This window comes from Bombina bombina, unplaced genomic scaffold, assembly GCF_027579735.1.
Source record: "Bombina bombina isolate aBomBom1 unplaced genomic scaffold, aBomBom1.pri scaffold_823, whole genome shotgun sequence".
Taxonomy (NCBI): Eukaryota; Metazoa; Chordata; class Amphibia; order Anura; family Bombinatoridae; genus Bombina; species Bombina bombina.
In genome coordinates, this window is record NW_026512315.1 from 112,708 (window position 1) to 130,649 (window position 17,942).

The window sequence follows — 17,942 nt, forward strand, 5'->3', positions numbered from 1 at the left end:
TCTAGTTTGTTTGTGCTTAGCTGTTGATTGATAAGTTTATTGGAGGTGGGTTAGCCTCCTCCTAAACATTGTACTGCTCATTCTCTTAGGTCAGTTACTTTTTCTTGTTTTTTTTTAGAATGAGGCTTCTGTTGATACAATTTGCAAGGCAGCTAATTGGGAACAGACCAGTGTTGCCTAGCAGGTAGCTTATCTGCTTTACAAGTTGGAGGCTGTATATTTGAACACAGTTATGGGTGCTGGTTCTTCTTTACATATCTTTTCTATATTCTTCTTTTTTGATGTTTTTACTTGTTCTGAAGTGGCTTTTAGTAGGAAAATCCTTCAAGCAGTAGTTTCTGGACCGTTGATATTTTTTTTAAAAAAGAGTGTTTGATTTAAAGGATATATTGTCTCACCCAAATTACTCATGTATTCATCAGCAGCTTAGTTATAAGTTTCCCAGAGGTAATGGCATGTGGACTCTCATTACCTTTATGAAAGAAAATATAATTTATGCTTTCCTGATAAATTAATTTCTTTCCTGGTGGTGAGAGTCAACGAGACCCAACCATTTTTTTGCTAGATTTTAATTTTATATATATATATATTATTTTTCTGGCGGCAGTTTAAGTAGACGCCTCTTTTTTACCTGCTACTTTTTTTTTGTCCTTTCCTATCTTTCTTATCTCCATGCTTGGCTATATGTCAGCCTGGCTTACCAGTAAAGTTGGAGGGGCTTTAAGGGCTCTTGGCGTTTTGGGAATCTTTGCCTCCTCCTAGTGGACAGAAGTGAAATTCCCAGGAGTAACTCATGGACTCTCATCACCATGAAAGAAATTAATTTATCAGGTAAGCATAAATTATATTTTTGCTCTCAAGGGGAGGGTGAGAACAAGCTTAATTTGTGAAGAAATGCAAGAGGTGCTTAATCTCCCTTTACATTTCACTGTGAGGATCTTTATTTCTCTCTTGCAATATGGTTCAGTCACAGACTCTGCTCCCCATATACTTTTATTTGCATTTGCTTAGTGCTGTTTCACCTCTTTACCTGTTAGCTCTGATCTTTCTCGAACTGGTGTGGTCTGGAAAGTTTGGTTGCATCCTAGATTGAACTACACAACTGAGACATACATTTAACTCTTATGTAACTCAGAAATATAGTTTAGTGTGGCTGCACAGTGTGTTTTTCTTGCATGCAGGTGATACTGTTTTCTTGTAAATAAGAATACTGATATAGCTATCAGTTATAGCTGGATATGCATTTCACATCGAACTCTGTGTCACCTTGAAGTAAGTTACCTTATCTCACAAACACCACAGTCTCCAAAACTATTTTCACCTTCTCTGTGCAAGATAACATAATAAAGCATATCTGCTATGTAAACTTACCTTGCAAATGTTTGCATTTTATCTTGTAACTCAGTTTTCTATTTTAAGGCTGAATGACACTTTTCCTTCATAGGGGTCATGAGGATTGTCTGTAGAAATTCCATGTCCAACTATTTTACATACCACAGGTATATCGGTGTTCTTTACAACATTTAGGAATTTCACTGCTACCAATGGATTGGTATAGTTTGGCTGGTAAAAAAAGCAAACAGAAAATAACAGGTATGTAATCACTTATAAACCAGAGAACACTTATCTTTCAATCAAACGAATTATGATGAAAATACCTGAGCTTTTTTCCCATAGTAAGGGAAGTACTGTAAGCCGAATGTCCCTCCTGGTGGAAAATATTCTAATGGTCCCATGTCTTCACTCTGTTTAGTATAACAAAGGGCTTATAAGAACAGGAACATTTACTAAATCAAAACTATACAGTATAATGTATTCAAGCAAACTTAATTATTTAAATATTGAAAATAATAAATACTGCTTTTTATCTCTGCTTAGGACAATTAAAGGGACAGTAAAGTCAAAATTAAAGAAATGTATTGGATAGAACATGCAGTTTGAAGCAACATTTCAATTTACTTTGATTATCAAGTGTGCTAATTTCTCTTGGTATCCTTTATTAAAGAGTAATCCTATGTATGCTCAGGAGCATGCACGTGTCTTTACCCACGTGTCAGCGGTGTTTGCAAATAGATAGGTGCATTTGGATCCTTTGTTAGGATCCAAATGCAGAAGAAGGTCGCTGCTTGTGGCATTCAGCTCTTTTCGGAGCCAGATTTATTCTTGTGAAGTTTAACAAACTAAGATCTGGATTTGCCCTGATCTTATTGTGTTAAACTTTCACAAGAATAAATCTGGCTTTGAAAAGAGCCAAATGCCAAAAGTGGTCACCTTCTTCCGCATTCGGATCCTAACGAAGGATCCAAGGGCACATGTCTATTAACAACAGTGTTTGTAGAAATGTTATACATACTGTAATTGCAACCATTGCTACCATAAATTATTAAAGACACAAACATGCTCCTAAGCTTCTATCAGCCTACCTAAGATTATTAGTGGTGTTATACATAGTTGCAAATGCTACTGCCATACGGCTAGATTACGAGTTTTTGTCGGTAATGGTATGCGTGGCTAATGCACAGTTTTTCCTTACCGCTCACCTAAAGTAACGCTGGTATTATAGGTATTTTTAAACCCGGCGTTAGCCGCAAAAAGTTGAGCGTAGAGCAGAATTTAGCTCCATATCTCACCGCAATACCAGCGCTGTTTACGGTAAGCTGGCTAAACGTGCTTGTGCACGATTTCCCCATAGGAATCAAAGGGGCAGAGCCGGCTGAAAAAAAACACCTGCAAAAAAGCAGCATTCAGCTCCTAACGCAGCCCCATGGATTCCTATGGGAAAATACTTTTATGTCTACACCTAACACCCTAACATGAACCCAGAGTCTAAACACCCCTAATCTTACACTTATTAACGCCTAAACCTGCCGCCCCAACATCGCCGACACCTGCATTATATTATTAACCCCTAATCAGCCGCTCCGTAAACTGCCGCGACCTACATTATACTTATGAACCCCTAATCTGCTGCCCCCAACATCACCGACACCTACTTTTTATTTATTAACACCTAATCTGCCACCCCCAATGTCGCCACCACCTAACTACACTCATTAACCCCTAATCTGCCACCGCCGCCACCACTATAATAAAGTTGTTAACCCCTAAATCTAAGACTTCTGGCCGTCTGGAGGACCACTTCTGCCCGGTTGGGTGAAGACGTCTCAAGGTAGGGTGATCTTCAAGGGGTTAGTGTTAGGTTTTATTAAGGGGGGATTGGGTGGGTTTTAGAGCAGCGTTGGGTGTGTGGGTTGGGTGGTGGGTTTTAATGTTGGGGGGTATTGTCTTTTTTTTTACAGGTAAAAGAGCTGATTACTTTGGGGCAATGCCCGCAAAAGGCCCTTTTAAGGGCTATTTGTAATTTAGTATAGGGTAGGGATTTTTTTTCTTTTGGGGGGCTTTTTTATTTTATTAGGGGGATTAGGTGTAATTAGTTTTAAAAAATTGTAATTATTTTATTATTTTCTGTAATTTAGTGTTTGTTTTTTTGTACTTTAGTTTATTTAATTTAATTGTAATTAATTGTAGTTAGTTTAGGTAATTAACTTAATTATAGTGTAGTGGTAGGTGTAGTTGTAACTTAGGTTAAGGTTTATTTTACAGGTAAATTTGCAGTTATTTTAACTAGGAAGTTATTAAATAGTTAATAACTATTTAATAACTATTGTACCTAGTTAAATAAATACAAACTTGCCTGTAAAATAAAAATAAACCCTAAGCTAGCTACAATGTAACTATTAGCTATATTGTAGGTAGCTTAGAGTTTATTTTATAGGTAAGTATTTAGTTTTAAATAGGAATTATTTAGTTAATAATAGTATTTTTATTTAGATGTATTTAAATTATATTTAAGTTAGGGGTTGTTGGGGTTAATAAATTTAATATAGTTGTGGCGATGTTGGGGGCGGCAGATTAGGGTTTAATAAATGTAGGTAGGTGTCGGCGATGTTAGGGACGTCAGATTAGGGGTTAATAAAATTTAACTAATGTTTGCAAGGCGGGAGTGTGGCGGTTTAGGGGTTAATATATTTATTGAAGTGGCGGCGATGTCCAGTCGGCAGATTAGGGGTTAAAAATGTATTTAAGTGTTTGCAATGTGGGTGGGGGGGGGGGGTGCTCGGTTTAGGGGTTAATAGGTGTTAGTGTACTTTTTAGCACTTTATTTAAGAGTTTTATGTTACGGCGTTAGCCCATAAAACTCTTAACTACTGACTTTTAAATGCGGTAGGAGTCTTGACAGGAGAGGGTGTACCGCTCACTTTTTCCAAGACTCGCAATACCGGCATTAGGCAAATCCCATTAAAAGGATAGGATACGCAATTGACGTAAGTGGATTTGCGGTATGCTCGAGTCGCGGAAAAAAAGTGAGCGGTACACCTGTACCTGCCAGACTCGTAATACCAGCGGGCGTTAAAAAGCAGCATTGGGACCTCTCGTAATCTAGGCAAGACTCGTAATCTAGGCGATAGGTTGTTAGACATGTGCACACCCATAAGCTCCTATAAGCATACCTAGACTTACTCTTCAACTAAGAATACTAAGAGAACAAAATAAATTTGATAAAAGAAGTAAATTTGAAAGTTGCTCTTTCTGAATTAGGAATTTTTAATATTGACTTTTCTGTCTCTTTAAGGAATTCTATAAATAACTAATAAACATCATCTGTATGGAATATAGCATTCTCAGTCTGGAGTTTGCACTACCAATTCTAGTTGGAATTGGAAAGCCCACTATGTGCAGGATTATACATGTAGATAGGACATAATAAATTATAAAAGTAAATTGCATTTTTTTTTTACTACACATAACATACAGTATATTATGATCGAAAAGTTTTTTCAGTTGGTGTAACAGGATATAAAGTGCAAGATGTCATTTTATTTTTGTAGTATACTTACATTTGATGTGCAGTTTACATAGGGCGCTGTCTTGTTGCCAGGCATAAAATTTATAATCTAAATTTAAGATAAAAAGTATATAAGGTTTATGGGGTTTTTTCAGTTATATATTTTAAAAAGCATGGGAATAAGTCAAGAAATGTGTGTTAACTCAAATGTACAAAACAAATCCTGGTTTAAAGGAAGCTAGTGTAAAAATAAATGTATAATAATATAATGTATAATAATATTTTAATAATTTATATTTCTTTCATGTAATTGCCAAGAGTCCATGAGCTAGTGACGTATGGGATATACAATACTACCAGGAGGGGCAACGTTTCCCAAACCTCAAAATGCCTATAAATACACCCTTCACCACACCCACAATTTAATTTTACAAACTTTGCCTCCTATGGAGGTGGTGAAGTAAGTTTGTGCTTGATTTTTATGATTTCTTCTATGATATGCGCTTCTAAGCATTCTGAAACCCAATTCAAGGGTTCTCTGTTATCGGTCGTAGGCATTCATCTCCTACCTCTCTTTTCAGATCGACGATATACTCTTGTATACCATTACCTCTGCTGTTAGTTTTCAGTACTGGTTTGGCTATCTGCTATATGTGGATGGGTGTCTTTTGGTAAGTATGTATCTTTTTTTTTTTTTAAAGACACTCTCAGCTATGGTTTGGCGCTTTATGTATTAATATAAAGTTTTAAATATATGTATTTTACTTTGCAGTCTGGCAGTTTCATTATGGGAATGATGTTTTAGGACGTTTGTCTTACCTGGGGTATTGTCTTTTTTTCAATTTGACTTGTTTTTTCTTTGAAACTTGCGGGCAAATTAGGCTCGCGAGGGCGCAAAATGCTGGTTTTTATTGCATCATTCTTAGCGGGAGAATTTTTTTGGCACAAATGTGCGTCTGTAGTGACGCAAGTTCGTAATTTCCTGCATCTTAGTTGACGCCAGGTTGTTTGGCGCGAGTTGCGTCATTTCTGGATATATGTTGGCGCCCCAAAAAATTTAAACTTCCTCTTGCATTGTGCGTCATACTTGGCGACAAAAATGTAGATTTATTTTACCCCACTTCCTATATGCTCCTTGCCTTCTTAATGCTCAGAGGGCTATGCTATTTGCTTTTTTTGTCAATTTTAGCATTTGCATTTTTCCCCATTCCTGAAACTGCTATATGTGGAAATAAGATATTTCTGTTTTAATGTTATTTTTTTTTTTACATTTTACAAGATGTCTCAATCTGATCCTGTCTCAGAAGCTGCTGTAGGAACCATGCTGCCTGAACACAGTTCTACCAAAGCTAAGTGTATCTGTTGTACACTTGTGGATATTATATCTCCAGCTGTAGTATGTAACAGTTGTCATGATAAGCTTTTGCATGCAGAAAATGTTTTTATTAGTGCTAGTACAGTATCTGTTGTTCCTTCAACATCTAAAGTACATAATATTCCTGTTGATATGAAAAATTATATTGCTGATGCAATACAGAAGGCTATGGCTGCTATACTGCCTTCAAATAAACGTAAAAGGTCTTTTAAAACTTCTCATAATACTGATGAAATTTGTAATGACCAACAACATACTGATATATCCACCTCTGATGAGGATCTCTCTGATTTGGAAGATCCTTCTTCAGACATTGACACTGATAAATCATCTTATCTTTTTAAGATTGAGTATATTCGTTCTTTGTTAAAAGAAGTGTTGATAACTTTTGATATTGAGGAGTCTGGACCTCTTGATAATAAATCCAGTAAACATTTAAATTTTGTTCATAAACCTCCTGTGATTACTCCTGAGGTTTTCCCTGTTCCTGATGCTATTTCTGATGTGATTGCTAAGGAATAGTCTAAGCTTGGTACTTCATTTGTTCCTTCTTCAAGGTTTAAAAAGCTGTATCCTTTGCCAATAGCTAAATTAGAGTTTTGGGAAAAAGTCCCTAAGGTTGATGTGGCTATTTCTACTCTTGCTAAGCGTACTACTATTCCTATGGAAGATAGCAGCTCTTTTAAGGATCCTTTAGATAGAAAAATTGAATCTTATCTAAGGAAAGCTTATTTACATTCTGGCTATATTCTCAGACCCGCCATTTCTATGGCCGATGTTGCGGCTGCATCAAATTTTTGGTTGGATAGCTTAGCACATAGGGAAAAAGATTCTGATTTACATAGCATTGTTTGTTTGCTTCAACATGCTAATCATTTCATCTGTGATGCTATTTTTGATATCATCAAGATTGATGTTAAATCTATGTCTTTGGCTATTTTAGCTAGAAGAGCTTTATGGCTCAAATCATGGAATGTTGACATGGAATCTAAATCTAGGTTACTTTCTCTATCATTCCAGGGTAATAATTTGTTTGCCATTCACTAACCTGCACAACGGAGCGCTGCAAAGAAAACCATCCGGTAAATAGTATACGTTGTAACGGCTCTGTTGGAGAGTGGGCTGGATTCAATGATTCCTGGTTAGATGAGGACTGAGGCAGCTGATTCCAGCGTGTCTGTTCCACACGCTATAAACCAAGATATCCACGTAGAGGGTAAAAAGCGCTCAAAGTCCTTGTAGTAAAAAGTGAAAAATGTTTATTGGGACAAAATTTAAAAACAAACAATTCGTCCTAAATAGGAGGACATGATAAAATCCTGGTTGTAAAGCAGGTGCACAGAGCAGACATGTTTCGTGCTCAAACAGCACTTGTTCACTGCTAATAATTTGTTTGGTTCCCAGTTGGATTCTATTATTTCCAGTATTACTGGGGGGAAAGGAGTTTTTTTGCCCCAAGATAAAAAAACTAAGGGTAAATCTAAAGCTTCTAATCGGTTTTGTTCCTTTCGTCAGAATAGAGAACAGAAAAACCACTCCTTCCCTTATAGACTCTGGCTCCAATTGGAAGCCAAATTCTGTTGGAATAAAACCAAGCCTTATAAGAAACCAAAGCCAGCCCCCAAGTCTGCATGAAGGTGCGGACCTCAATCAAGTTCTGCTGGTGGGGGGAAGATTGAAATTATTTCAAGACATTTGGGCAGGTTCCGTTCAGAATCATTGGATTCAGAATATTGTTTCTCAGGGGTATTGAATAGGTTTTAGAATAAGACCTCCTGTGAGAAAAATGTTTCTCTCACATTCCAACAAATCCTGTGAAAGCTCAGGCCTTTCTGAAGTGTGTTTCAGATCTAGAGCTTTCAGGAGTAATTGTACCAGTTCCACTTCTGGAACAGGGTCTGGGTTTTTATTCAAATCTATTCATTCTCCCGAAGAAGGAAAATTCTTTCAGACCAGTCATGGATCTGAAGTTTTTGAATCAATTTGTAAGGGTCCCAACTTCCAAGATGGTGACTATAAGGACTATTCTGCCTTTTGTTCAGCAAGGTCATTACATGTTCTCAATAGACTTACAGGATGCGTATCTTCACATTCCGATTCATCCAGTCCTCTATCAGTTTCTCAGATTCTCTTTTCTACACAAGCATTACCAATTTGTTGCTCTTCCGTTTGGCCTAACAACAGCTCCAAGAATCTTTTTGAAGGTTCTCGGTGCCCTTCTATCTGTAATTAGAGAGCAGGGTATTGCAGTATTTCCTTATTTGGACGATATCTTGGTACTGGCTCAATCTTTTTATTTAGCAGAATCTCACACAAATCAACTTGTGTTGTTTCTTCAAAAACATGGTTGGAGGATCAATTTACCAAAGAGTTTCTTGATTCCTCAGACAAGGGTCACCGTTTTAGGTTTCCAAATAGATTCAGGGTCTATGACTCTGTCTTTAACAGACAAGAAACAAATGAAATTGGTTTCTGCCTGTCGAAACCTTCAGTCTGGATCATTCTCTTCAGTGGCTATGTGCATGGAAGTTTTAGGTCTTATGACTGCAGCATCGGACGCGATCCCCTTTGCTCTTTTTCATATTAGACCTCTGCAACTTTGAATGCTGAATCAATGGTGCAGGGATTATACTCGGATATCACAGTTGATATACTTAAATCCCAACATTCAACTCTCTCTGTCCTGGTGGTTGGATCATCATCTGATTATTCAAGGGGCCTCTTTTGTTTGTCCTTCCTGGACTGTGATTTCAACAGATGCAAGTCTCACAGGTTGGGGAGTTGTCTCGGGGTCTCTGACAGCACAAGGAGTTTGGAATCCTCAAGACGTGAGGTTACCAATCAATATTTTAGAACTATGTGCTATTTGCAGGGCTCAGGCTTGGCCTCTTTTAAAGAGAGATTCATTCATTTATTTTCAGACAGACAATATCACAACTGTGGCATATGTCTATCATCAGGGGGGACTCACAGTCCTTTAGCTATGAAAGAAATATCTTGGATACTTTCTTGGGTGGAATCCAACTCCTGTCTAATTTCTGCGATACATGTCCCAGGTGTAGACAATTGGGAAGCGGATTATCTCAGTCATCAATCTTTACATCCAGGCGAGTGGTCTCTCCATCCAGTGGGAACAAGAAATCAAAAACAAAAAAAGTTCTTGATGGAGGTGCGCCTACGGTAACGGAAGCGAAAATCAGTTGAAACAATCCGATGTGAGGCCGCTCTTCTGTAACGTATGTCGACGGTTAGGAAATCTGTAGTGGGGAAACAGGAAGGCGCCAATAGGGTGATAACGTAAAGGACCCGGACATGTAAGTAAGAGGAAAAAGGGTACTCACAAGCAGGGCGGCACTTGAACGTGCCTAACCACGCGGGCCGGGACCTCAGCGTCGCCCGGAAGACTCACAACGGCAACAACCAATCCTCAAGCCGGACCAAGTTCCGTGTGGCCAATCAGGAACGCTGGATGCTAACACACCTCCCTCTTCGTATGCCGATTCCGAACAATGGTAGGGGCACTTGTACTGAAAGTGATATATCAAGCATAATGGGTTTTTCCAATGCTACAAACTTCCTGGTAACCAGCAAACAGCTTTCTCTCAACTGATCTTCTAGAGAGGACTGTATACACCAACCACTGAAGCCATAAAAAAACATATACTTTGCTGCATCACAATATTCTGAGTTCTCTCCATCCAGATGTATTTTGTCAGATTGTACAAATGTGGGGTGTTCCCGAAATAGATCTGATGGCTTCCCATCTAAACAAGAAGCTTCACAGGTACCTTTCCAGGTCCAGGGATCCTCAGGCGGAGATGGTGGATGCATTAGCAGGTCCTTGGTTTTACTAACCTGCTTACATTTTTCCGCCTCTAGTTCTTCTTCTAAGGGTGATCTCCAAGATCATAATGGAACAATCTCGTGTGTTTCTGATAGCACCAGCATGGCCTCACAGGTTTTGGTATGTGGTACTTGCCGGATGTCCAGTTGCCAACCTTGGCCACTTCCTTTAAGGCCAGACCTTCTGTCTCAAGGGCCATTTTTCCATCAGGATCTCAAATCTCTAAATTTGAAGGTATGTAAATTGAATGCATAGTGCTTAGTCATAGAGGTTTCTCTGACTCAGTGATTAATACTATGCTACAGGCTCGTAAGTCTGTTTCAAGAAAGATTTATTATCGAGTTTGGAAAACCTATATTTCATTGTGTTTTTCTCATAAATTCTCTTGGCATTCTTTTAGAATTCCTAGAAATTTACAGTTTCTTCAGGATGGTTTGGATAAAGGTTTGTCTGCAAGTACTTTGAAGGGACAAATTTCTGCTGTTTTATTTCATAGAAAGATTGCTAAACTTCCTGATATTCACTGTTTTGTTCAGGCTTTGGTTCATATCAAGCCTGTTAATTCAATCTCTCCTCCTTGGAGTCTTAATTTGGTTTTGAAGGCTTTGCAGGCTCCTCCTTTTGAGCCTATGCATTATTTGGATATTAAACTACTTTCTTGGAAAGTGTTGTTTCTTTTGGTTATCTCTTCAGCTAGAAGAGTTTCTGAATTGTCTGCTCTCTCTTGTAAGTCTCCTTTTCTGATTTTTAATCAGGATAAGGCTGTTTTGCAGACTTTGTTTAAATGTCTTCCTAAGGTTGTGAATTCTAACAACATTAGTAAAGACAGTCTTGTTCTTTCCTTGTGTTCTAATCCTAAGAATACTCTTGAAAGATCTTTACATTCTTTGGATGTTGTAAGAGCTTTGATATTATGTCAAAGCTACTAAAGATTTCAGGAAGACTTCTAGTCTATTTGTTGTTTTCTCTTGTCCTAGGAATGGTCAGAAAGCCTCTGCCATTTCTTTGGCATCTTGGCTAAAGCTTTTGATTCACAAGGCTTATTTGGAGGCAGAACAGTCTCCGCCTCAGAGAATTACAGCTCATTCTACTAGATACGTTGCCACTTCTTGGGCTTTTAAGAATGAAGCTTCCGTTGATCAGATTTGCAAAGCTGCAACTTTGTCTTCTTTGCATACATTTAGTAAATTTTACCATTTTGATGTATTTGCTTCTTCTGAAGCAGTTTTTGGTAGAAAAGTTCTTCAGGCATCTGTCTCAGTTTGATTCTTCTGCTTATAATTTAAGTTTTTTCTTGAAATTTATGAGAGACTTATTTTTTTTGTGGATTTTATTTTTTTAGTGGAAATAGCTGTTTCTTTCATGTAATTGGCAAGAGTCCGTGAGCTAGTGAAGTATGGGATATACAATCCTACCAGGAGGGGCAAAGTTTCCCAACCCTCAAAATGCCTATAAATACACCCCCCACCACACCCACAATTCAGTTTTACAAACTTTGCCTCCTATGGAGGTGGTAAAGTAAGTTTGTGCTAGATTTCTACGTTGATATGCGCTTCTCAGCTTTTTTGAAGCCCGGTTCCTCTCAGAGTGCAGTGAATGACAGAGGGATGTGAAGGGAGTATTACCTATTGAATACAATGGTCATCCTAACGGGGATCTATTTCATAGGTTTTCTGTTATCGGTTGTAGAGATTCATCTCCTACCTCCCTTTTCAGATCGATGATATACTCTTATATACCATTACCTCTGCTGATTCTCGTTTCTGGTTTGGCTATCTACTTTATGTAGATGAGTGTCTTTTGGTAAGTATGTTTCCTTTATTTAAGACACTCTCAGCTATGGTTTGGCATTTTATATTTAAAGTTCGAAATATATGTTTGTACTTATATTTACCATGATTCAGGTTTATCAGTATATTTCCTTTTTGCAGACTGTCAGTTTCATATTTGGGAAATGCATATAAAAAAAAAAAAATTCTTACCTGAAGTTTTCAAATTGACTCTCTTTTCTAAATTGCGGGCTGTTAGGCTCGCGGGAGCGCAAAATGCTATAATTTATTGCGTCATTCTTGGCGCAAGACTTTTTTGGCACGAGAATTACGTTTGTTGACGTAATTTTGTCATTTCCGGCGCCGAGATTTTTCACGTGGTTGCGTCATCTATGACGCTCATTTTTGTTGCAGACGTTTTTGGCGCCAAAAAATATTTTGTCAGTTGTGGGCGTCATTCTTGGCGCCAAACTTTTTACATTATTTAAGACTTCATTTCTTTTTGCTTCTGGTTTTCAGAGGCTTATTTTGTTTTGCATTTCTTTCCCATTCCTAAAACTGTCATATAAGGAAATTGATATTTTGCTTTATATGTTGTTTTTTCTCTTACATTTGCAAGATATCTCAAAACCGTTCCTGTATCAGAAAACACTGTTGGATTCCTGCTGACTGATATCAGTCCTACCAAAGCTAAGTTCATTTATTTTAATGTTATGAATTTTTATCTTTAGCTATGGTTTGTAATTAGTTATCATGATAAACTTTTACATGCAGAGAAAATGTCCATCAGTATTAATGCATTGTCTATTGCTATTCTTTTAACATCTGGGGCCCGATCCGATATGCAGCGTCGCCCGCAAATGCCGGCAACGCTGAATTTTGAGCTGGTTTGATATCCTATATACGGCGTAACCTAGAAGTTACGCTCGTATATTTCTGCCGTCGCCCGTAGTTTTTTGGGCCATAGGCAGGTATACCAAACCAGCGCAGTTTGGTTTCCAATATACAGCGTAAGGACTTACGTGGCGAAAATTGAGAAATCTTACTCCATTTTCACCTCACCACAAAAAGCAGCCGTAGTAAGCCTTACGCTGTCTATTGGAGCCCCGTAACTCCCTAAACTAGCTACAAAATAAACCTAACACCTAACGCATGCGCAATGTCTATCTAGCTGTCAACCGCTATCTGCTAAATAAAACCTAACACCTAACGCATGCGCAATGTCTTTTTGCGTGACATTACCCCAAAGTAAACTGCTCTATTGCCAGCCCTTAAAAGGGCTTTTTGCGGGGCATGCCCCAAAGAATTCAGCTCTTTTACCAGCCCTTAAAAGGGCTTTTGGTGGGGCTTTGTCACAAAGTAAACAGCTCTTTTGGCTACAATCTAAATCCCCCTACACCGCCGCCACCTATAATAAATGTATTAACCCCTAATCTAATCCCCCTACACCGCCGCCACCTATATTAAACACATTAACCCCTAATCTAATCCCCCTACACCGCCGCCAGCTATATTAACTATATTAACCCTAATTATATTAGGGTTAATATAGTTAATATAGTTATTATATTATATATATATATATTAACTATATTAACCCTAATTATATTAGGGTTAATATAGTTAATATCGTTATTATATTATATTATATATATATATATTAAGTATAATAACCCTATCTAACTCTAACATCCCTAACTAAACTCTTATTAAAATAAATCTAATATTAATACTATTAATTAAAATATTCCTATTTAAATCTAAATACTTACCTATAAAATAAACCCTAAGATAGCTACAATATAATTAATAATTACATTGTAGCTATTTTAGGGTTTATATTTATTTTACAGGTAACTTGGTATTTATTTTAACTAGGTAAAATAGCTATTAAATAGTTAATAACTATTTAATAGCTACCTAGTTAAAATAATTACCAATTTACCTGTAAAATAAATCCTAACCTAAGTTACAAATACACCTACACTATCAATAAATTAAATAAACTACAAATATCTTAACTAAAATACAATTAAATAAACTAAACTAAATTACAAAATAAACACTAAATTACAAAAAATAAAAAAAGATTACAAGATTTTTAAGCTAATTACACCTATTCTAAGCCCCCTAATAAAATAATAAAACCCCCCAAAATAAAAAAAATTCCCTACCCTATTCTAAATTAAAAAAGTTAGCTCTTTTACCTTACCAGCCCTTAAAAGGGCCTTTTGCGGGGCATGCCCCAAAGAAAACTGCTCTTTTGCCTGAAAAACCCCCCACAATACCACCCCCCAACATTACAACCCACCACCCACATACCCCTACTCTAACCCAAACCCCCCTTAAATAAAGCTAACACTACCCCCCTGAAGATCTCCCTACCTTGTATTCACCCAGCCGGGCAGAACTCTTCATCCGATCCGGGCGATGTCTTCAATCAAGCGGCAGTGAAGTCTTCTTCCATCTGGGTGATGTCTTCAGGCAAGCGGCAGAGAGTCTTCTTCCATCCGGCGATGTCTTCAAGCAAGCGGCAGAGAGTCTTCTTCCATCCGGTGATGTCTTCAAGCAAAGCGGCATCTTCAATCTTCTTTCTTCGCTCCTCCGCCACGGAGCATCCACCCGGCACGACGACTTCCTGATGAATGATGTTCCTTTAAATTACGTCATCCAAGATGGCGTCCGTCGAATTTTGATTGGCTGATAGGATTCTATCAGCCAATCGGAATTAAGGTTGAAAAATCTGATTGGCTGATTGAATCAGCCAATCAGATTCAAGTTCAATCTGATTGGCTGATTGGTTCAGCCAATCGGATTGAACTTGAATCTGATTGGCTGATTCAATCAGCCAATCAGATTTTTCTACCATTATTCCGATTGGCTGATAGAATCCTATCAGCCAATCGGAATTCGACGGACGCCATCTTGGATGACGTCATTTAAAGGAACATCATTCGTCGGGAAGTCGTCGTGCCGGATGGATGCTCCGCGGCGGAGGAGCGAAGAAAGAAGATTGAAGATGCCGCTTTGCTTGAAGACATCACCGGATGGAAGAAGACTCTCTGCCGCTTGCTTGAAGACATCGCTGGATGGAAGAAGACTCTCTGCCGCTTGCTTGAAGACATCGCCCGGATGGAAGAAGACTTCACTGCCGCTTGATTGAAGACATCGCCGGATCGGATGAAGAGTTCTGCCCGGCTGGGTGAATACAAGGTAGGGAGATCTTCAGGGGGTAGTGTTAGCTTTATTTAAGGGGGGTTTGGGTTAGAGTAGGGGTATGTGGGTGGTGGGTTGTAATGTTGGGGGGTGGTATTGTGTTTTTTTTTTTCAGGCAAAAGAGCAGTTTTCTTTGGGGAATGCCCCGCAAAAGGCCTTTTTAAGGGCTGGTAAGGTAAAAGAGCTAACTTTTTTAATTTAGAATAGGGTAGGGAATTTTTTTTATTTTGGGGGGCTTTATTATTTTATTAGGGGGCTTAGAATAGGTGTAATTAGCTTAAAAATCTTGTAATCTTTTTTTTTTTTGTAATTTAGTGTTTTTTTTTTTGTAATTTAGTTTAGTTTATTTAATTGTATTTTAGTTTAGATATTTGTAGTTTATTTAATTTATTGATAGTGTAGGTGTATTTGTAACTTAGGTTAGGATTTATTTTACAGGTAAATTGGTAATTATTTTAACTAGGTAGCTATTAAATAGTTATTAACTATTTAATAGCTATTGTACCTAGTTAAAATAAATACCAAGTTACCTGTAAAATAAATATAAACCCTAAAATAGCTACAATGTAATTATTAATTATATTGTAGCTATCTTAAGGTTTATTTTATAGGTAAGTATTTAGATTTAATATTTTAATTAATAATATTAATATTAGATTTATTTTAATAAGAGTTTAGTTAGGGATGTTAGAGTTAGATAGGGTTATTATACTTAATATATATATTATATAATAACGATATTAACTATTTTAACCCTAATATAATTAGGGTTAATATAGTTAATATATAATATAATAACTATATTAACTATTTTAACCCTAATATAATTAGGGTTAATATAGTTAATAAAGCTGGCGGCGGTGTAGGGGGATTAGATTAGGGGTTAATGTGTTTAATATAGGTGGCGGAGGTGTAGGGGGATTAGATTAGGGGTTAATAAATTTATTATAGGTGGCGGCGGTGTAGGAGGATTTAGATTGTAGGCAAAAGAGCTGTTTACTTTGTGACAAAGCCCCACCAAAAGCCCTTTTAAGGGCTGGTAAAAGAGCTGAATTCTTTGGGGCATGCCCCGCAAAAAGCACTTTTAAGGGCTGGCAATAGAGCAGTTTACTTTGGGGTAATGCCACGCAAAAAGCCCTTTTCAGGTTTATTTGTAGGGTTAGACTTAGGTTTAGTGGTAGGGATAGTTTAGTATTTTAGGGGTTAAATAATTTAATATAGCTGGCGGCGGGGTAGGGGGATTAGATTAGGGGTTAATTAATTTAATATAGGTGGCGGTGGGGTAGGGGGATTAGATTAGGGGTTAATTAATTTAATATAGGTGGCGGCGGGGTAGGGGGATTAGATTAGGGGTTAAATAATTTAATATAGGTGGCGGCGGGGTAGGGGGATTAGATTAGGTGTTAAATAATTTAATATAGGTGGCGGCGGTGTAGGGGGATTAAATTAGGGGTTAATAATTTTAAAATAGATGGCGCGGGGTAGGGGCTCACTTTAGGGGGTAGGTAAGGTAGATGGCGGCGGGGTAGGGGCTCACATTAGGGGGTTATATATTTAATATAGCTGGCGGCGGGGTCCAGGAGCGGGGTTTAGGGGATATTAACTTTAATAGGTGGCGGCGGGGTCCGGGAGCGGCGGTTTAGGGGTTAATACATTTTTTTTATTGTTAGGATAGTGAGGGGGGATAGCGGATAGAGGGGTATACGTGTCGGGCTATGTTAGGGAGGCATGTTAGACAGTACGGGAGATTTTATAATTTAGTCAGCTTTTGTAGGCGCTGGAAGTTTCTAAAGTGCCATAAGTCACTGGCGACTCCAGAAATTTGTACTCACGCAGATTTCTGGACATCGCTGGTTTGTGAGACTTACGGCACTTTAGCATCTGACGGCGCCGTATATAGGATAGCTCGAGTTGTGAGCTGAAACTGCGGGCGGCGGGGGTTCCCTCGCTTGCGCAGCAAACTACGCTGCATATCGGATCGCGCCCCTGATGTACAAGATATACCTAGGAATTTATAAGAATATTTTTCTGATTCTATTCAGAAGGCTTTGTCTGCCATCCCACCTTCTAATAAAATGTAAAGGTCTTTTTTAAACTTCTCATTTAGTTGATGAATTTTCAAATGAAGGAATTATCCTTCTCTGATGAGGATTTATCTGATTCAGAATATCCTTCATCAGATATTGACACTAACAAATCTACTTTTTTATTTTTAAATGGAGTACATTCGTTCTTTGTTGAAAAAGTGTTGATTATATTGGATATTGAGGAGACTAGTCCTCTTGATTTTAAGGCTAGCTAACATTTAAATTCTGTTTATTAACCTCCTGTGGTTACTTCAGAGGTTTTTTTTTCCAGTTCCTAATGCTAGGGAATGGAATAGGCCTGGTACTTCTTTTATTCCTTCTTTAAGGTTTTAAAAATTGTATCCTTTGCCAGCAGTTAGTTTGGAGTTTTGGGAAAAGATCCCCAAAGTTAATGGGGCTATCTCTACTCTTGCTAAACGTACTACTATTCCTATGGAAAATAGTATTTATTTTAAAGATCTTTCAGATGGGAAACTTGTATCTTATCTAAGGAAAATTAATTTATTTTCAGGTCCTTTTCTTAGGCCTGTAATTTCTTTTGCTGACGTTGCAGCTGTTTCATCTTTTTTGGTTGGAAACTTTAGCACAACAAGTATCGGATTATGATTTGTTTAGCATTGTTAACTTGATTCAACATGCTAATAATTTCATTTGTGATGCCATTTTTTGATATTATCAAAATTGAGGTTAAATCTATGTCTTTAGCTATTTTAGCTAGAAGAACTTTATGGCTTAAATCTTGGAATGCTGACTGATTTCTAAATCCAGATTTCTATTTTCTTTCCTTCCAAGGTAATACATTATT

The 17,942-nt window shown here is 37.7% G+C and overlaps 1 protein-coding gene across 1 annotated transcript in view; it reads right to left on the reverse strand.

The window, feature by feature from the left end:
- Positions 1–1,401: 1,401 nt before the first annotated feature.
- Positions 1,402–17,942, reverse strand: part of LOC128644229 (potassium-transporting ATPase subunit beta-like) — a gene marked incomplete at its 5' end in the record, with an annotated part of 30,365 nt that continues 13,824 nt past the window's right edge. Inside the window, 3 exons of the mRNA XM_053696919.1 lie at positions 1,402–1,563; positions 1,659–1,745; positions 4,899–4,955. Of these exons, the coding sequence (XP_053552894.1) occupies positions 1,402–1,563; positions 1,659–1,745; positions 4,899–4,955 (306 nt within the window). The remainder of the gene's footprint in view (positions 1,564–1,658; positions 1,746–4,898; positions 4,956–17,942) is intronic.